The sequence below is a fragment of the Tachypleus tridentatus genome, chromosome 10 (assembly GCF_004210375.1).
Source record: "Tachypleus tridentatus isolate NWPU-2018 chromosome 10, ASM421037v1, whole genome shotgun sequence".
Lineage (NCBI taxonomy): Eukaryota > Metazoa > Arthropoda > Merostomata > Xiphosura > Limulidae > Tachypleus > Tachypleus tridentatus.
The window spans coordinates 30,983,069-31,004,951 of NC_134834.1; the positions used below are offsets into that span (position 1 = coordinate 30,983,069).

General features: G+C 36.7%; 1 protein-coding gene across 10 annotated transcripts in view; it reads right to left on the reverse strand.

Moving 5' to 3' along the window:
* The window catches only part of LOC143228988 (uncharacterized), a 99,115-nt gene that overhangs the window by 57,644 nt on the left and 19,588 nt on the right, over nucleotides 1-21,883 (reverse strand). Inside the window, exon 1 of one of the 10 annotated variants that reach the window (XM_076460551.1) lies at nucleotides 16,736-17,020. The exons of 2 other annotated variants lie outside the window; for them this stretch is intronic. In XM_076460551.1, the coding sequence (XP_076316666.1) occupies nucleotides 16,736-16,740 (5 nt within the window). In that variant the 5' untranslated portion in view covers nucleotides 16,741-17,020. Of the gene's footprint in view, nucleotides 1-2,794; nucleotides 3,664-16,514; nucleotides 17,021-21,883 lie in introns of those variants that run through there. 7 more of the 10 variants (XM_076460550.1, XM_076460555.1, XM_076460546.1 and 4 more) reach the window with 7 other exon arrangements.

Genomic DNA, 21,883 nt, shown 5'->3' on the forward strand with positions numbered 1-21,883 from the left:
TTTTGCGCAAAGCTACACGAGAACTATCTGCGCTAGCCGTCCCTAATTTATTAGTGTAAGAAAGGAAGGAAGCTAGTCATCACCACCCGACGCCTACTCTTGGGCTACTCTTTTACCAACAAATAGTTCAACTGACTGTCACAGTATAACGCCCCTACGGCTGAAAGGGTGAGCATGTTTGGTGTGACGGGGAATCAAACCCGCGACCCTTGGATTACGAGTCAAGCGCCTTGACCACCTGGCTATGTCGGGCCGCTACAACAATGTAAAATTAATTAATTTACCTAAGTAAATCCTTATTAAGCACTTAAATTATTATATTTCACAGTTAATTTCTTCACTAGGGAGACCTTACATGGCATAATGGTTAGGGTGTTCAACTCCCAAACTGTATTACATTGGTTCGAATCTCAATCACACCAAAAATGCTTGCCCTTTCAGTCGTGGGAGCGTTATTATGTCACGGTCAACCCCACTATTCTTTGGTAAAAAAGTAGCCGAAGAGTTGGTGGTGGGTGGTGATGATTAGCTGCCTTCCCTTTAGTCTTACACTGCTAAATTAGGGACGGCTAGCGCAGACAGCCCTTGTGTAGCTTTGCGCGAAATTCAAAACAAATAAAAATATCGTAGGTTCGAATCCCCTCATCGAATATGATCTCCTTCTTTTAACCGTGGGAGTGTTATAAAATTACAGTTAATTACAATTTTCATTGGCGAAAGATTTACGGCAGGTGATGTTAACTAGCTAACTGCCTTCACTCTAGTCTATTACTTCTGAATTAGGGACGACTAACGCAAGTAGCCCTCGATTAGTTTTATAAGAAACTAAACAAACAAACTTTTTCAATCGAAACAGTTTTGATACAAAGTATATATTGCTCTATGTCAAAACTGTATAAACTCTCTATATAACTCTCTAGACTTATCACACGTGTTAACATAAATTGTATAATTCTTAATATCAAAATTACGTATAACTCTCTGGACTTACCAGGCGTTCTTAACACAAAATTTGTACTGTTTCATGTTAAAATTTTGAAAAACTGCAAAGCATTTTCTTACGCTCATCACATTTTAAAAATATCAAACAGTTTCTTTAGCTCATCAGTCATGATGTGAAATATTATAAAACATTTTTAAGCGCATCAGACATGTGGAATATTACACAATAATACTTCAAATCTCGTCCGAGCTTTATTTAAATACTACATAAAGTATCTTAATCTCATCAGACACTTTTAAAATACGACGTGTATGATTGTATTTTCTAACAGCAAAGCCACTTTGGGCTATCTGCTGTGTCCAAGGAGGGAAATCGAAGATTTTAGCTTTGTAAATCCGTAGACTTACCGCTGTCTAATTTGGGCACAAAATGTTACAAAATATCTTAAAACTCATCACAACTTTCCTGAAAGTTTACTTTCTAACACTTTGAGCGATCAGATGTTTCTAAACGTAATAAAACTTTTCTTTCTGTTCACAAGATATCTTTTGAAACCTTGTATATTTATTCTTAAGATTCAACAAATATGATTCTCTTAGTGACTCAGTGGTAAAATTCGAGGCTTACAACGCTAAAATTTGTGGTTCTATGCCTGCGGCGAACACAGCGAAGATAGTCCATTGTGAGATTTGTACAAAATCTTTACTATATGAAAACCATCACATACACTTACCAATGACAAAATTATTTTGAAATAAATATATATTCTGCCTATACTGTAACGTTTAATAAACAAACAGGCATTTGATATGTTGAAAGAAAAAAAATTCATCTGATGAAGAATGTGTTATGAAAGAGCCTTCAGACTATGATTGATGTCTTATCACAAAACGAGTGCCATAAAGTGTTTTTGTTTCTTTCGATAATCGTTAAAAAATAAATACATTATTTGTGTGACTATTTAGAATACTCTGAAATAAACTAATATTTTCATGTCTTCGACTTTTTAATACTAAGGGGTGATAATCAGATCATATCAAATAAAAACAATCTTCGTATCCCTAGATTTTTCTTCATTTTACACTCAACTGATATTGATACAGAATTAACGCCCGCCGCTAGTACAGCGGTAAGTCTACGGATTCACAACGCTAAAATCAGGGGTTCGATTCCCCTCGGTGGGCTCAGCAGATAGCACGGTGTGGCTTTGTTGTAAGAAAAAGACACACACTAACTTAAATCTCCCTCGCTAGTACAGCGGTAAGTCTACGAATTCACAACACTAAAATTAGGGGTTCAATTCCCCTTGGTGGGCTCAGCAGATAGCACGATGTGGCTTTGCTATAAAAAGCACATACATACAGAATAAGGCTTGAGGTTGAAAGATATAAATAAAATACAAGTCTTTAAACCTACATAAAACTCTGAACTGACACCATGGATAACTTAGATTGAACACGCCTAGTAACTCCGCTTGTTTACAATAGTCTATAGCGATGTCAAAACCTATAGTTTTTGTGAATAATATATATATGTTGAATTTATGGCAACGCCACTAAGACTATCTGCCAGGATCCCGATCTACTGATCAAGGGAGCGACAACAGGTCAACGCTATCCTAACACCCACGCTAAAAAATTAACTGTCACTTTTATAGCATATGAACAGCTTAATGTCCGAACAATATGTTGTGGTATCGCACAGTTTCAAACCTGGGTCATCAGCTCCGAAATCTACATTTCTGCCATTGGGCCAATTCACATCTCGTGAATAGTAAACAGCGTGTGATTTGTTATGTAGAGTATTGCTTCAAATGAAAACATAAATAAAAACATGATCAAAGAATCGTACCCTGGAAGATAATTGACGAGACTAAAGTTGGTAAAGCTTGAACTGTCCTGCTTCTGGTATGGTAACGGTGCTAGGTGGTGTTTTACTTTTTCTGTGCTACTAGTTGATAAAACGCTTGCAATCCCCCTTTCTCTCGTCGCTAAATCCTGAGAAACGGTGTCAGTATGGACATAAATAATAGGATGAGGTGCGTCATCACAAGGAATCTTTTCGAAGCTAATTATTTTTTTGGTAATTTCTACCTGACTGGAATCTCTGGCCTGCACAGTGTTAGAAGCAATTCGGTCATCATCTAAACTCTTGTAACTTATACAGGTAAATATCTGTGGTTTTTCACCAGCAATCCATAATGTCTTTGGTATGATTCTAGTGTACTTAACTTCCAAATCCGCCACGTCTGAATTACTTTTCGAAAATTTTTGGTAAGCTCCATTTTTTATACTATTTTTATCATTTCTTTTAGAGCCTGTTGTACTGGCTTCTCTGCTACCGAGTAAGTCAAAGGGCGTCCAAGAAAGAATGCTAACAGTCGATTTTCGTCGTGGCATATTTTAGGTGCCTCTCTCAACAGATTTAATCTTTCACTTAATAACAGAACTCTTCAGATTCAAATACATCCAATAAATATTTATCTTATGCAACACTAAAGAAATTTTAGGCTTAGCGAGAATAAAACGAATTGATATAGAAACCAAAGTCACTTCGTGCGCCAAGCCAAGCACGATTCACACTAATTTCAATCTCACTTTTAGATCTACTGCATTATAAAAATTCATGTTTTCGCCCACGAAAAAAAAAAACGTTTTAATTATTAAAGAAAAAACATTTGGTTCACTATCCACCCTGTTTCAACCTTCTCACGCGTAGAATAACAGTTAAGAAATAGGGCACCTCATCCCAGATGGATTTTCTAGCACATGGCGTACACGCACTCATACCTGTTACGTTTCAGTACCATCTGTTACAACACGAAAAATGCACTTGCAGACTTCCATATTTTATTACTTACGTGGCTGTAATTCGGTAAACTTGAAACGGTTTATTTCAAAAGCGTTGTATTATGTAAATTTTGTTTCGGCTCTTTTAACAGAGGTGCAAAAAAATTAAAATATACACAGTGGAATGTGATAAACGTAAAAACTGATACCAAGAATACTTCATTCAAATGAAGAACGAGAGTCAAAGAATATTCTAAGAATAACAACATTCGGTTGTACGGTATCGTTTGTGTCAGGTAAGTCCTATACAGAAATTTAGTATCCACAAAAGATGTATATGGTCAGTATGGGGGTGAATGACACTAAAAGACAAGGGGATCGCCTAAGGCTTAGGGAAAAAATATGAAAAGCTTGTTATAAATAGAAGTTCAGTACAGGAAACAACGTGTGTTATTCCTGCTAACGGACCGCAGTGCCAGGTTTTGTCACGAGACAGAAATACTTCCTGTCGAAAGAGATGTATCATAGTTGGCTCATTTTTTGATTGGTTGAACGCCTATAACGCAACACCAAATGTGACCAATACATTTTTTAAATGTTTGTTTCTTTAATTTCGCGCAAAGTTACACTCGAGCTATCTGCGCTAACCGTTCTTAATTTAGCAGTGGAATACTAGATGGAAGGTGGCTAGTCTTTATCATCCACCGCCAACTGTTGGGCTACTCTTTTACCAACGAACAGTAGGATTGACCATAACATTATAACATTACTACAACTGAAAGGGCGAGCATGTTTGGTGTGACGAGGACGCGAACCAGAAACCCTCAGATCACGAGTCGAGCCCTAACTATCTGGCCATACGTGGCCACATCTAACAGAGTCGATACAATATTGAATTAACGTAAAAATATAGAAAGCGCATAGTTTATGAACCAAAGAAATATAGCTTACACCGAATCTTTAATTATATAAATGAAACTAAAGAATATTTTAGTAAATACAACTGTCTCTTTCTTCCTAGGTTTTAAGTGATTCTGAGAAAGTGAGCAACACTGAAAATGAACTTTACTTGTAAGATTGATGGGAAGCATCAGTTTGTAGTGAAACGACGGTTGGAATGACGATGCGTCGACACTGACTGAAACAAGTATTATATATAACTACAGTATTCTGGAGAAAGGTAACCCTGATCAAAACAAACATACATTATATACAACTACAGTATTCTGAAGAAAGGTAACCCTGATCAAAACAAACATACATTATATACAACTACAGTATTCTGGAGAAAGGTAACCCTGATCAAAACATACATACATTATATACAACTACGGTATTCTGGAGAAAGGTAACCCTGATCAAAACAAACATACATTATATACAACTACAGTATTCTGGAGAAAGGTAACCCTGATCAAAACATACATACATTATATACAACTACAGTATTCTGGAGAAAGGTAACCCTGATCAAAACATACATACATTATATACAACTACGGTATTCTGGAGAAAGGTAACCCTGATCAAAACGAACATACATTACATCCATCACAAAACAGGAAGTCCTGCATGGCCAAGTAGTTGGAGGAGCTCGACTCGCGATCTGAGGGCCGCGGGTTCGAATTCCCGTCATACCAAAAATGTTCGTCCTTTCAGCAGTAGGGACGTCATAATATGACGAGCAATCCTACTTTCGTTGGTAAAAGAGTAGCCCAAGAGTTGACAGTGGATGGTAATGACTAGCTGCCTTCCCTCTACTATTTTACTGTTAAATTAGAGGCGGCTAGCGCAAATAGTTCTCGTGTTGCTCTGCACGAAATTCAAACAAATACAAAACAAGATGGAATTTGTTTAATAATAACAGCAAATGATCCCCAACATTTCAGTGGAACGTAACGGCATCGAACACATTGCATCCAGATCACCGTGGCTAGATTTAATACATTAACACGTTGTTTATTTCCGAAAATAAGCAGTAATAACTGATTGAATTTAAGATACGAAACTGAGTAAAATGAATATATTAGGTGCAACATAAAGAGTCTTACTCTTGTATCTCTGACTGCTGTAAATTCCGTTCAATGTCCAGAAGGAGGTGTGGCATCTTTATATAGCACAGCTACTTCGAACAGTACTGGTTTGATGAAGTATACAAACAAACTAGCCTCGTCCCCAGTCATCGAAACCAATTATAAACATAGTCCAGCCTAAGCAGTAGGCTTATCTCGAGATGAGATTTCGGGCTAACAATGTAAGGTTAATGTTTTAAAATAAAAGCAAGTTAAGATTTACCCTTTGAAGTAAGGGCATTGCTTAAACTTAACGAGGACTTTGTTCTTCTTGAAACTAGCAAAGGTCCCGCGGAAATATAGATTTGTAGTAACAAGACGACGAAACTGGACAAGGACAAAATGATACTGTTCCGTTTATTTTTCACAAGGAAACGACCTCATATGTTAGTTGAAGTGTATCACCGGAGTTAGTCAACCAAGGTAACCATGGAGGTGTAACGTTGAAGAAGGTAACGACTGTAGTCTTGGAAGAAAAAAATATGCAACTAGAGCATGAGATCTCGCTTTGATATTGATGAAATTCAATTACTAGCAATAAACGTACTCTTCAGACCATAAAGAATTTCCATCAGAAACACCAAGCGACACGAAGTTGCAAGAAGCGCTATAGTTTAAACCGAATATTTTGTTTTGAGCTTGATTGATTGTTTGTTTGTTTATTTATTTAAGCACAAAAATACATAATAGGCTGTACCCATAGCAAGAATCAAGCCTCATAACTTAGCATCATGAGCTCCCAAGTTTACAGTTGAGCCACAGTGGAAGAGGGTTAATGTATTGTTTGACCATATCGCTAATTTATTTTACCACTATTGGTTGTCTAATAACAACAAATTACAAAACAAGTGGGAAAGGCTATTCGTCTTTTTGAAACATAGCCTGATGGTTAGGATGCTCAATATGTAATATGAGGGTCACGGAATCGAATCCCTTTCATCGAACATGCTCGCTCTTTCATCCGTGTGAGGATTATAAAGTGACGATCAATCCCACAATTCATTGGTAAAAGAGTAGTCCAATTAGGGACGGCAACGCAGATAGCTCTCATGTAGTTTTGCGCGAAATTCAAGAGGAACCAAACAAGCAAACCAAATATTTCATGATGTACAAAGACTTGGTACGTTATATTAAACCAATCTTAGGGCCTTGCCACATTTGATCATGTTCTATCTGAAGATCATGCATTTTAACAATAGCTCTAAAACGTAATTTTTATTACTTAATAAGACTGTCATGTTCAAAGCACACCACTTCAACCTGCGTATCTCCATAACCTATCTAGAGTAAAAAAGTGATGGTTTCCTTGCATCCATTTTTAACAATTCGAAGATAAAGACATCCGCAGGTGCTAAATCCAACAACTGTGCCAGTACATCTTCGAATGAAATAGCAAGAATGCCCGTTTTTTCCTCTGTTTGCTTGAGGGTATGGCTGGAATTTTTACCTTTGTTTATTTGTAATTAAGCACAACACTACACAATAGGCTTCCGGTTATGCGCCCACCAGAATATCGAAACTTCTTACTATATTGTGCTGGTTCCCCGAAGTTAATCCATATTTCCTCGTTTTCCAGTGCCATTTAGTCTATGAATATTTTGGGCCGGAAAATCTTTACTTGTTCACTTGTCAATTTAATGTGAAGCTACTAATTTGAAAGGCATAAATTAGAGAGAAGCAGCTAGTCTAGATTAGTGAATACTAATTTTTTTCTTGGGCTATTTTTACCAACTAATAGTAGGACCTGAAGTTATATTATATCACCCCTACGTAGGTGATTAGAGGATTATAATTATACTATCCTAAAGCCACATAATACTCTACGGCGGATAGAGTGAAATATATTTGATGCCGTGATTCTAATTCGTGACCCGCACACTGCGAATTGAGTACCTAATCAATTTGACTTGTTTATTACGTAACAATACTCCATAATATACTAATAAGTGAGTAACTTATCAGATTTTAGTGGTTTAAAGAACAGTCACAGTTAATAGAAGTTTCGTTGAAAAGAAATATAACCACAACTGGTTCGACTCTTTTGTCTTACATGTTTACCCAGAGGATTTGTTTTCAAAAGTATTGTTTGGGTTAAATACGATAAAACAGGTAATATATGTTTATCGTTTTCTAGAGTTCCTGACAAAAATACCTAGAGAAGCTACGGATTACAAACTCCATGGTTCAAGCTGTGGTCTGCCTCTGAGCATAATCAGCATTTTCAGCTGTGGGGTCATAAATGTAGTAATCAGTGCGTAAGTGTGTTTCTTATAGCAAAGCCACATCTGACTGTCCACCAACGAGAACCGAACTCCTGATTTTAGCGCTGTAAATCTGTAGACTTACCGATGTCCCAGCGGGGGACTGTAGTAATCAATCCCACTGTTAGACTTACCGATGTCCCAGCGAGGGACTGTAGTAATAAATCCCACTGTTAGACTTACCGATGTCCCAGCGGGGGACTGTAGTAATCAATCCCACTGTTAGACTTACCGATGTCCCAGCGAGGGACTGTAGTAATCAATCCCACTCCCAGTGTAGTAATCAATCCCACTGTTAGACTTACCGATGTCCCAGCGGGGACTGTAGTAATCAATCCCACTGTTAGACTTACCGACGTCCCACCTGATGTCCCAGCGAGGGGGACTGTAGCGGGGACTGTAAATCAATCAGACACTGTTAGACTTACCGATGTCCCAGCGGGGGACTGTAGTAATCAATCCCACTGTTAGACTTACCGATGTCCCAGCGGGGGACTGTAGTAATCAATCCCACTGTTAGACTTACCGATGTCCCAGCGAGGGACTGTAGTAATCAATCCCACTGTTAGACTTACCGATGTCCCAGCGATGGGACTGTAGTAATCAATCACACTGTTAGACTAGACTTACCGATGTCCCAGCGGGGACTGTAGTAATCAATCCCACTGTTAGACTTACCGATGTCCCAGCGGGGGACTGTAGTAATCAATCCCACTGTTAGACTTACCGATGTCCCAGCGGGGGACTGTAGTAATCAATCCCACTGTTAGACTTACCGATGTCCCAGCGAGGGACTGTAGTAATCAATCACACTGTTAGACTTACCGATGTCCCAGCGGGGGACTGTAGTAATCAATCCCACTGTTAGACTTACCGATGTCCCAGCGGGGGACTGTAGTAATCAATCCCACTGTTAGACTTACCGATGTCCCAGCGAGGGACTGTAGTAATCAATCACACTGTTAGACTTACCGATGTCCCAGCGGGGGACTGTAGTAATCAATCCCACTGTTAGACTTACCGATGTCCCAGCGAGGGACTGTAGTAATCAATCCCACTGTTAGACTTACCGATGTCCCAGCGGGGGACTGTAGTAATCAATACCACTGTTAGACTTACCGATGTCCCAGCGGGGGACTGTAGTAATCAATCCCACTGTTAGACTTACCGATGTCCCAGCGGGGGACTGTAGTAATCAATCCCACTGTTTGGTTAAGAGTAGCCGCATATGCAGTGAATGCTATTGATTAATTGCCTTCCCTGTGGTCAACAATCCTAAATTATGTATCTTTTATTTTGTTGCTTTAGTCCATATGTCGCATCAAGTGCCATTTATTTTATAAGTACCATCACAAAGCAACATACCATACGCAATTCACAGCCCCCCTTACTTCCACGGAAAATATGGAAAAGGAGAAAACACGATGGCGCCCCTGTTGGCAGTATGTGACAACTTTGGTATTCACATCTACTTGATAGCCTTAGGACATGTAATCAGTTTCACTCTCCTTTGCAAAATAAAACACGATGAACTACGAAACTTTCTAGAAAAGTACACCGTATACATATTGATAATTAACTTGCCAAATTTTGGAAAATAACAAGGTCTGCTATATTTAAGATATAATGATTAATTTGAATACTTTATTAATGACACTTTGAGATCAACTTAAACATTGCACGGGGATAACAGCTCAATAACATTCCTGTAATTATTACACCTATAACACCGAAACTTGATGAAGAAATCGTTATTCACATATATGTTCTATATTTTACACAACACTGAAACTTCATGGAGTCATCATTACTAACTATATGATTTACATGTTACATATATAACATCGAAACTAGATGGAGAAATTCTCACCTCATATGGTCTGTCTGAGGACACTTATACCTTCGTAACTTGACATCACTTAAGATTTCATAATATCTGTATCTTTGGTCTTTAAAGACATAATATTTTCAGGTATAAACAAAACCAGCGTTATAATTTATGTACCTCATACATTAACTAATACTCTGAGGACAACTACTATTGCCCATGCAATATAATTATTTAATACGTTGATAGAAAAAATGTTTATATAAAGTGACGGGTGTTTCGGTTCAATAGTTTTGTATTCTGAAAATACGATCGTTGAACGCTTCGTACAGATCTGCAGTGGAATGTTTTTTTATATTTTAATGTAGATTCTTAGAAAAAATTTTAAAATATTTTTAATAAGCAGAGAAAAAGAAGCCTACAAACTGTTTCACAAACACGGGCGGGGTTTGTCGAAGTCTCGTGAATCTTGAATATAAAATGTTGTACCACCTAAACTTTCATCTTTTAGCATATAAATATTACACCTATTTTATTTTCTCGTTTCGCTCTCCTTTACATTTATCTTCTTTCAAATTTAAACAAATTACATGTCTACTTGAAGAAGAGGTACATAACGCTATTATAAATTCAAACATTCATGAATTGTTCAGTCAATTCAGAGTAGTCTTTCATGAAGTGTCCAGAGTCAATTCAGGATAGTCTTTCACAAATTGTTCAGTGTCAATTCAGGGTAGTCTTTTACGAATTGTTCAGTGTCAATTCAGAGTGGTCTTTCAAGAATTGTTCATAACTCAATTCAGGGTAGTCATTCACGAATTGTTCAGGGTCAATTCAGGGTATTCTTCCACGAATTGTTCAGAGTCAATTCAGAGTAGTCTTTCACGAATTGCTCATGAATCAGTTCAGGGCAGTCTTTCACGAATTGTTCAGAGTCAATTCAGAGTAGTCTTTCACGAATTGTTCAGAGAAAATTCAGAGTAGTGTTTCACGAATTGTTCAGGGTCAATTCAGAGTAGTCTTTAACGAATTGTTCATAACTCAATTCAAGGTAGTCTTTTACGAATTTTTCAGAGCCAATTCAGGGTAGTCTTTCACGAATTGTTCTGAGTCAATTCAGAGTAGTCTTTCACGAATTGTTTATGAATCAGTTCAGGGCAGTCTTTCACGAATTGTTCAGAGTCAATTCAGAGTAGTCTCTCACGAATTGTTCAGTGTCAATTCAGAGTGGTCTTTCACGAATTGTTCATAACTCAATTCAGGGTAGTCATTCACGAATTGTTCAGAGTCAATTCAGTGTAATCTTTCACGAATTGTTCAGGGTCAATCCAGGGTAATCTTTCACGAATTGTTCAGAGTCAATTAAAAGTAGTTTTTCACGAATTGTTCATGAGTCAGTTCAGGATAGTATTTCACGTATTGTTCAGAGTCAATTCAGGGTAGTCTTTTACGAATTGTTCAGTGTCAATTCAGGGAAGTCTTTCACGAGTAGTTCATGAGTCAAATCAGGGTAATTTTCCACGAATTGTTCAGAGTCAATTAAAAGTAGTCTTTCACGAATTGTTCATAAGTCAGTTCAAGGTAGTATTTCACGTCTTTACGAATTGTTCAGGTCAGGGTAGTCAATTCAGGTCAATCCAGAGTAGTCTTTCACGAATTCATAAGTTCAAATCAGGGTAATTTCCAGGTTCAGAATCAATTCAAAGTAGTCTTTCACGTATTGTTCAGAGTTCTTTAGGTTATCCAGAAATAAATGTGGGAATTCTCAGTAAGTTTTGTAACCTAAAAAGTGCCCTGGTCAAGAAGGACTTTCGTCTGATTTTCCTTTACTACTTTAAACTTGGACAAAAACATCAACCAGGCATTCGGCCATGGGTCTGTTACTGAAGGTACAATTTAACGTAGACTTCAAAGGTTTCGACATGGAGATGAAAGCCTTGAAGTCCACGAAAGTCGTGGGAGGAAGACATCCTTAAATGAAAACACATTAAGGGAAGCAGTTGAGATAGACCCTCGCACAACAGTATTTGTGCTTGTAGAAAAGCTAGACACAAGCAAATCAAGCCTTGCCAGCCACCTGAGTGCGAATGGAAAGAAATGAAAGTTGGATAAGTGGGTTCCGCGTGAGCTGGCTGAAGATTAACAAAATCGGCGTCATGAGACCTGCCAAGGATGACACTCTAGAAATTGAACGAATTGGGAATAGAAGTTATGCCTCATCCACCCTATTTCCCAGACATTTCCCCTACTGATTTTCATTTTTTCAAGTACTTTAACAACTTTTTGAACAATAAATGCTTTCAAAATCAGGCAGTTTCAGAAGTAGTTATCAGGGAGTTCACTGACCGTATAAACTCTGATCTCTACAGCAGGGGCATAAACAACAACGTTACAGATTGGCAAAAGTGTGTCGGAGTAAATCATGCTTACTTTGATTAAAGCATATTTTACAACACTGGGTTATATGTTTCCAAACTTCGCAATTCAAACACGACTTTCTTTCTGGACATCCTAGTATTTTTACTTCTCTATCATCGTCACATTCTGCAGTAGTTCAATTCACTTCCTTTGTTTAAATAGCAGAGCACTTGCTTTAAATTACTCATAACTGACTTCGATCTCGATACAAAATTTCTGTGGCTTATTTTCCTAACATTAATGATTGTTTAACCTCAGCAATTTTGTGGAATTCTATAATTTATGATCACGTTAAAACGTATATCGCTTAAATAGACATGCTTAAATATTGAAGTGAAATGGTCCTTATGCAATGTTAAGTTTTCGGTGACATAATTTTATCCTTAATGTCATTCAGGTTTTGGCAAGGATCTCATCTGGCAGCAATTCAAGTTTTGAAGATACACTGGACTCTTGATTTAATATCAAATTAATTGATCTGATTACTATATAAAAATATTGGAGTAATTTAAAATGCTGCCAAATGGAACAAGTAACACATACTCACAATAGCTTTCAACCAACAAAACTTCAGAATGATATTGTTTGAGTATTTTACAATGATATAGTCTAAACATTATACAATGGTATTGCTTAAATATTTTACAATGATATTGTTTAACTGTTTTACAATGATATTGTTTAATTATTTTATAAAGATATTGTTTAAATGTTTTACAATGATACAGTTTAAATGTTTTACAATGATACAGTTTAAATGTTTTACAATGATAATATTTATCTGTTTTACATATTAATGTGGCAGGACTTGTATTTAGCGCACTCTGACGTAGTTGTGGTCCTTCTTTCTTAACCTGTTTGTATAAAAAACGTTTGTTCAGTAACATTGTGCTCACCAACCATACTCACTCTTTCAGCCGTGTGGACGCTATAATGTACAGTAAATCCCACTATTCGTTGTGAAAAGAGTAGCCCAAGAGTTGGCGGTGGGTAGTGATGACTACCTGCAGGTAGTCTCTAGTCTTACACTGTTAAATTAGGGACAGCTAGCTCAGATGGCCCTCGTGTAGCTTTGATCGAAATTCAAAACAAACAAACAAAGCATTGCGCTCCTCGACTTTCCTGCTGGCAACACACAACATGAAATTGTTTAATTTTCGACGAGTGCTATTTGCTTGATAAAGCAGGCTAGGTAATATAGAAATCGGCATTTGCTCGCCGGTCGCAAGTTACTGGGATTAGGAGGTCCACCAAACTATGTGAATGTAACGTAGGTAAACATCTACGTAACAAGAATTCGACTTGGGTACCCTTGAGTCGCTACTTTCACACAGATGTTGTAAATCAGTATTGTTTATAAGTTGTGGTATCAACAGTTCCTTGCCCTCAGCGATATCGAAGCAACAGAACAAGTCGAAATATTTTTGTCTGTAAACCGGTTTATCGATGCAAGGCCTTGAACTTGACCAAGCCCTAACTGTATATAGAAATGTTTAGCGAAGTATGCCAGGGTCTAAAGTTCTATTTAACCTCTGGATAAGAGAAGAATGAATTCTAAACACAAACTGACTTCTTCAATAAAGAATAATCACGTATAATGTGTGATATTATAGACTAGCGTGAGGTTAGGAAACTGAAAGTTAAAGCCACTAAATTCTAGTAGGGCAGTGACACGGAAATACCAAATACATTTTGTGGAGGACTCGGTGGACCGTGATGTGCAATTCTAAATCAGATAGTTATGAATGCAGTTGCAAGTAAATGAAAACTTGTTTACATGTATGTATATGCATGTACATATAAATATCATATACGTATAATTATATTCCTTTCAAATAAAGGATATCGATTTCATACACACGCGCGCAAAATTAGAAAATAATAATAATTCGTTTCGTGAAATAAGAATACAGATGCATCACGCACTACAGTTCTGAGCTTCTATAGTGGCAGTTGTAATTTAACTAGAACACAATTCAATAATTAATCTTATTGTTGCCAAACAATCTAACAATTTTCTTATATCTGAAATAAAACTACGTACGATTAATTTTGTTACATTTAAACATGTTAAAATTTTAGTATCGCTTATGAAAGATATGTTATTAAACATATTTATGCAATTTTGTCGATGTCATTTTGTTTACACAGTTTTTACTTTTGTTTATATAAAAGCCTATTGGCAAGGTGATATGTTTTCAGACTTACGATGCTAGGAACCGAGTTTCGATACTTATGGTGGGCAAATCACGGTTAACCCTTTGCGAATTTTTGTGTTTAACTTCAAACATTTAAATATTTATATAAGAACATTCATTGTTAAATTCATTATATTTAAATAATTTTTTATATTACCATTCATCTAAAAATAATAATTCTTATCCAATTCGTTGTTTCTACACAGTTTTACGGTTTTCTTTATGTAGATATAAATATTTGTCACAGATGTCACTGTACCTAAACAGTGTGATACTTTTAACTTAAGCCCGGCATGGCCAGATGGTTAAGGCACTCGACTTGTAATCTGAGGATCACGAGTTCGAATCCCCGTCACACCAAACATGCTCGCCCTCCCAGCCGTGGGGGCGTTATAATGTCAAGGTCAATCCCACTATTCGTTGGTAAAAAAGTACCCCAAGAGTTGGCGGTGGGTGGTGATAACTAGTTGCTTTCCTTCTAGTCTTACACTGCTAAGTTAGGGACGGCTAGCACAGATAGCCCTCGTTTAGCTTTGCACGAAATTCAAATCAAACCAAACTTTTAACTTGATCCAGAAAGTTAATTGCGTTTGCTCTCCTTGTTTCGAAGTGATCTGGTAATTTTAATTTCATGTATAAAATATATTTATGATTACCTCCATTGTATTTTAAAAGTTAAACTCATCGTACTTTAACAGTTTGACCTTTTTTTAACCCTGTCCACAGAGGATCATACTATTAACCTCTTTATTTCAATTCTTCGATATTTTATCATTTTACGGAAATATTTTCGGTCAGACTCTGTGTCCTTGTAGGGAGTGGTGGATTTAAGATTGTGTGGGCGCAGGGCCTAATAATTTTTTGTGGGCTCTACATCCAATGTAATTTTACATTGAATAAAATTATCAGTGGGCCCCATTAAGGCCATGGACTCTGGGACTGAGTCCCCTTTAGCTTCTACCTAAACCTGCCACTGCTTGTAGCCTCTGTAAAATCATTTACGTGGGTAATTTGGATAAAATATATGGTATCATTGATGTTATTTTGCCTTCGTTGTTTCTTTTGAAGTTACAGAGGTAACCATTTTGTCATTATTTCGCATTAACATTCGTTTATATTTTCTAATCGAAATAAATTTCCTTTGAAAAGTTTATATTCTTGTTTATCTTCCCTTCCACGCTACTTTTTCATTTTGCTGCAATAATATATATATATATATAGTAGTCGTCTAATGATGGCCTATTTACACTTGTGAGCTTACGAAACAGATTTATTCAAACACAGAAATGTATACAAAAAAACTACGCAGTTTACTCCCGCGCCTGCATATTTTTTAAAAAGAAAACGCGCCAGCACTGACGGAAAATATTTTAGAACAAAAACAGCTCATGATGGACTGTTTATTATACAACTCGTAATATCATTGTCAGTAAGTAACTAAATCTGAAACGACAAGAACAAATTGCACTTCAAGAAACGTAAATAAATGTAAACGGTATAGACTTTGACTTATCTTTTATTACTACGCGTTTTGTTGTACGCAATAAATTCTGTGAGACTATTGCACTCTGATACCACTTATGACGTATCCAGCAATGTAGATTTCTTTCAAATAGAAAAGTCCGTCTATTTCACACACGTACGCGTCGTGAAATAAAAATATATGTATGTAGAAGCATCCCGCACTAGGTGTTACGTTTTCGACTTTCGCTGTCTTATGACAAAGATGTTACAATTCACAGACATTCCAAAGAGACATTTTCGTTGCCAATGAGGTATTAATTATATTATATATCAAACAAACTACAACATTTTTATCATTAAAACAAACACAAAAATGGCGTTTATTCTAAAAATAACATTTCGCAGATTTACAGTTTAACAGAAGGCAATTTGAAAAAGAATTAAACAAAAGGTTACGTGAAATTGACGCTGCTAATTCATACCTGTACATTACTGTAAGAATAGATGTTAAATATGTTGTACAAGGTAGAGTGAAACTCACCTTAGTCCGTTAGGCCTCATGACTGACAATGATTCACTGTGAATAAATACAGAGAATATTATTTATACAAAGACCACGTGGTTTTCTTGTTTTCCCACTGTGGATCGTAATCGGATCGCTGGAAGTATCTGTCGAAATGACTACTTGTAAAACAACAATGAACATGCCAAATTCACAGTGAAAGGAAGGATCCTACTGCTAAAATATGAGAATGAAATCACCTCATTTCGTATGTACGATGCGATCTTCTGTAAAAGTTTATGGTTTCTTCAAAACTGGCTGGAACTGGTCCAGGATGAGTCGAGTTCTCGATCTTAGGTCAAACCTACTCACAAGAAGTCGAAAAAATAAAGTTCTAGTTAACCCCACATTATGCCCGCGATGATGGCATGGAACAAATGTTTAGGATGGTGCCGATCAGCAAGCATTTATTTGTCCCTACGGTCATGTCCGAACAACTAACCCATGTAACTCTGGCGAGACGAGAGTTGTGTAGATCCTGCCGCAACGCGGCGCCTTTGTTTCTGTTGATGGTTTACCTGTCCAGTCGCACCGGATGTCATTTTGCAGACGTTAATATACGGTGGCTCAAATGGATTACTAAACGCTACAAATACACAGCTTAGTCCCAGCATTACCAAACCTACTTTCTACTGCCACACTAAAACTGACATTGTTTCAATGAGCGTATAACTCTAGAAACAACAGAAATAGTTTCAAACTAAGTTGTTTCAAACTAATTTCTTCTATGCTAGATTTTACTAAACTTTAAAGTAATTTAAATAATAGGCCATAAAATTGTTGAAACCTACTAGTAACATGTTTCCCGACAAACACGTACATGGACTGCCCATCCTGTATACAGAAAACATCATATGTATCATATGATGTTTAATCTTACAATATTATTCGGCGAAAAATTGCCCCCTACAGTGGCACAGCGGTATGTTTACAGTCGTACACTGCTATAAACTGGGTTTCGATACTCGTGATTGGCAGAGCACATATAGTCAATTGTGTAACTTTGTGCTTGAATACAAACAAAGAAACAAACGGTGAAAATTATCCAGTATATAAAAATGCATGATAATTCATAATACCTTTAAAATGTTTCAGAGATGTGTTTTCAACTATACTGAAAGAAACGAGTAAAATAAATAGTACTTTATACCTGAATAATAAAATCCAAGTTAATGAAAGTTTCCATTTAAAATATGTCTTCCATCAACAATGCAGCTGAGGGTAATTTTTTGTTCATCCAGTAGATGGTATACATTTCCATTTACCATGACGGATGGATATATTTCTTTACATCAACAACCACACATTTTAACCAAGTTCGTTGTTTAGCCTCCACTAGAAAGATTTGACACTTTTTACTGCGTGAAAAAAAAAGAAAGTTACTTTTACCTTTTGAAGTTTCTAGTTTTCCACCAATACGAGAAAGTGATGCTATTGCTCAAAACGGCGTACACTGTACGAACGCGTTACAACATATACAAATGTTTTTTTAACAGAGTAAAGTTTAATTATTAAAAATGAGTGCTGTCGGAGTAGCACAAGGAACACCGATATCTGGAAGTCTTCTCAAGGTAAACAACAGAGATGTGAAGCCTAAAAGGAAAGTAACATAATTACAGTTTTTCTTTAAACAACGCCGGAACTCTTTCGCAGATATTACTACTCTTTTGTTTCCTTCTGTTTCCGTCAGTATTTTTAATCAGAAATTTCTTTTTTTAATTATTGAAGAACTTTATAAAAGAAAGTGTACTTTTGAGACAAAAAGCTACAGAATATTATTCAACATTAAAATGTCATTATAAGCCACCGTAGTTTTTGGTGTGTTTTTTTTTCTTTTTTTTCTACGGGAAGCAGGTGTGGGCAGGTTGAAGTGGCCTGTTTTGTAGACAATATGTGATGCCGACACAACTCCCTACCACCTTCAACACAACCCTCACTTACAAAAAGGAGGTCATATGGAACCCATCGCGTGAGAATAATTTTAGTGAGAAAGTTCACTTTTATTAACTCAACTTGCCAACTGAGTATATTCATCCTGAAAATATAACTTTCTCAACAGCTTAATTCAACGCTCCGTCGACTGGATTAGTTTATATATCTTTCATTACCTTATATAAACACCTACTTAAAAATATTATATGCTTTCTTATAAAAGTGGAGAGCTGTTTTAGTGTATTTATAAAGACATAGGCGCATACGAAAATCAAGCAAACCTTTGTTTGTATTTCTTTAGTATAATTAAAAAAATATTATTTGTAAAAATTACTTCTGGAATATTACGTTACTCTATAATTAATACATTCCGTACACACATAGGTTTCCAAGATATATGATAAAACATGAAAAAATTACGTGCTAAACAAAGTATATGTTGCTTTAACGTGTTTGTGCTTGTTTTACGACTGTGTGTTCTACAGACATGAAGTAACAACAAAAAATAAAACAATATTTACCAGACAGTTTCCGTCTACAGAAAACACAGCTAAAGTTAAAGGGAGGGGAAATCGCATAAAATATTTTACGCACATTAACTTTATTGTGAAAAATATATAATTTTAAAACGAATTTAGTATTAGTATATTCCACTTCGCTGTTTTAAGTTTTTATTTTATACTCTTTTAACTGTTTAACGGACTGTTTTGTAGATATCACATTTAACAATAAGCCTGCAGTTATTTCCCATACAAGAAACACTCTGTGCACAAAGAAAGACTTGCTGAGTCAAGCTTTGAATATTGTATGTCTCACTGGTAGTGTTAGTGACCTCTGGAAATGAAGAAGTGAACGTGAATATGGCTGGGGGCACGTTTATCTAATTCTTTAGTTATAGGAGTTTCTCTTGAATAGTGTTTTAATTGTTTTGAATTTCGCGCAAAGCTACACGAGGGCTGTCTGCACTAGCCGTCCCTAATTTAACAGTGTAAGACAAGAGGGAAGGCAGGTAGTCATCACCACCCACCGTCAACTCTTGGTCTACTCTTTTACCAACGAATAGTAGGATTGACCGTAACATTATAACGCCCCCACGGCTGAAAGGACGAGCATGTTTGGTGCGACTTGGATTCGAACCCGTGACCCTCAGATTACAAGTTGAACGCCTTAACCCACCTGGCCATGGCGGGCCCCTAAAATTGGAATGGAGATTCAATAGATCCATTATGGAGTTCATACAAATGTTCAGTTTTTCATTTTGAGTGTTTTTTTAACCCTATCTTAGCAATTGTTGATGGATCTTCACCAAATCTGGCATAAAGGCTTGTTGTATTCATGCGGAAATACATTTAAACTTGCGGTTTCGTATTTTGTTTTGCAGCTTTTTTTTTGTAAGCGTTTCTGCTTTTACTTTTTCTGTAACTATATATAAAGGAAGTAACTTTCCATGTCCCAAGACAACATTTCATTACACATGAATCTGCATAACTTCCGTCAAAGGTTTTCTGAAGTTCTATGATTAATTCTCTGAAATTATCTTTGTTCGTTTTAGAATTGGTCAGCCTTGGTTTGGCCTTCCCTTAGTCTTACACTGTGAAATTATGGACAGCTAGCGCAAATAGCCTTTATGTAGATTTGTATGAAATGTAAAACAAACTTTGGTTTGTTCCCTCTATGAGGCCCTCAAACGATGGGAGCACGAGGCACGAGGTAGAACCCGACAGTATATAGTAGCGGTCACTTAGATCAAGGCGAATTCAAAAGGGTAAAGGCAACAGTTGTGAGGAAACTCTAAAATGACCGGTCTCTGCCCAGAGTGGGGAAAAAAGTGTCATTTCAAAACATATGTATTACAGGCCATTTTCAGGCTCACAAACGCCGAAATAACTGAACATTTTATATTTGATTTCGAGAGGCAACTATTATCATGATGGATTAAAACGGGTACAACTAAATTATACATATAAGTAACAAATGTGCCTGAGTATTTTGAAGTTTCATTAAGTTAATTACAATTGAAAATAAACAGTCTTAATTTTGAGTAATATTTTAGTATATGTATTACGTAATTCCGAAATCAAGTGTTTCTTTAAACAGTGCCCGTGAAAATGGCTCTTAAGTTTTCATCAACTTTCAACCAATGGAATACACACACAAGTACAAACATGAAATGTAAAGGAATTTTTGGCACATGATTATCTCCGCCCAAGCCCAGTGATGCTGCGTAACGTATTTAGCCACGATAATTAATAATAATAATAATAATAATCAAGCTTTTTTGTAGAAAACTATTCAAACTGCTTTTTATGTACAAAAACATATTTAGACACACACGAACACGGCAGCAAACTACACCTGTTCGTAGAACACAATTTAGAGCTCAACCTAATGTTTTTCAAGAACCAAACCACATCATTGTTTTTATAATAATACTTATTTCATCATTCCAGTATCAATAATAATCTAATTTGCAAGCGGACAAGGAGTAATGACACATCATTTAATGCTACAACTTTTGTAGTTTGTTTCTTTTATAGCATAATAACAAGTACAACATTGTTGGAATAGTGTAGAGGTCGAAAGAGTTGTTAACCTATCAGACACACACACTCGCTTTCATGCATAACGAGCTACGTATGTTGTTATAGCAACGTCCAACAACCACGTAAATTGTGAATTAAAAAGGATGAGAAAATTGCTTAGAAAATTGAAGATGATTTCGCGCTCATACAACGCTTTTTGATCTACATGATTGGCCCGGGCATGGCTGAATGTTTAACGTACCTAAGCTATGAGTCTAGGGTTTCACGAGTCGCGTCCCTGTTGCAGTTAAAATGCGCTCCACACTTTCAGACTGTGAGCATGAAATAAGAGTGACAATTAAATCCTACTACAGGTAAGAAAATCATAGCCAGAAAGTTAGAGATGGCCGTTGTTAAGTATCTATTTCCTTCTAATGTGTCAGCTCAAAACCGGAGGCCCCAGGCATGGCCAGATGGGTTAAGGGGTTCGATTCGTAATCCGAAGATCGCGGATTCGAATCCCCGTCGCACCAAACATGCTTGTTTGGTGTGGGAGCGTTATAATGTGACGGTCAACCCCACTATTCGTTGGTAAAAGAGTAGCCCAAGAGTTGGCGGTAGGTGATGATGATTAGCTGCCTTCCCTCTAACCTCACACTGCTAAATTAGAGATGGCTAGCACAGATAGCCCTCGAGTAGCTTTGCGCGAAATTCAAAAAACAAACAAACAAAATTGCAGACGACTAAGCGTGGATAACCTTCGTGTAGCTTTGAGCAAAATTTTCAAACAAAAAAGCACTCATTCAGTGTAATAAGATAAACCGGGTTATCAAAGACCCTGCAACTTATAGATAAAACTAAACGTTTCTTTTTCAAGCCTACCATTTAACCTCA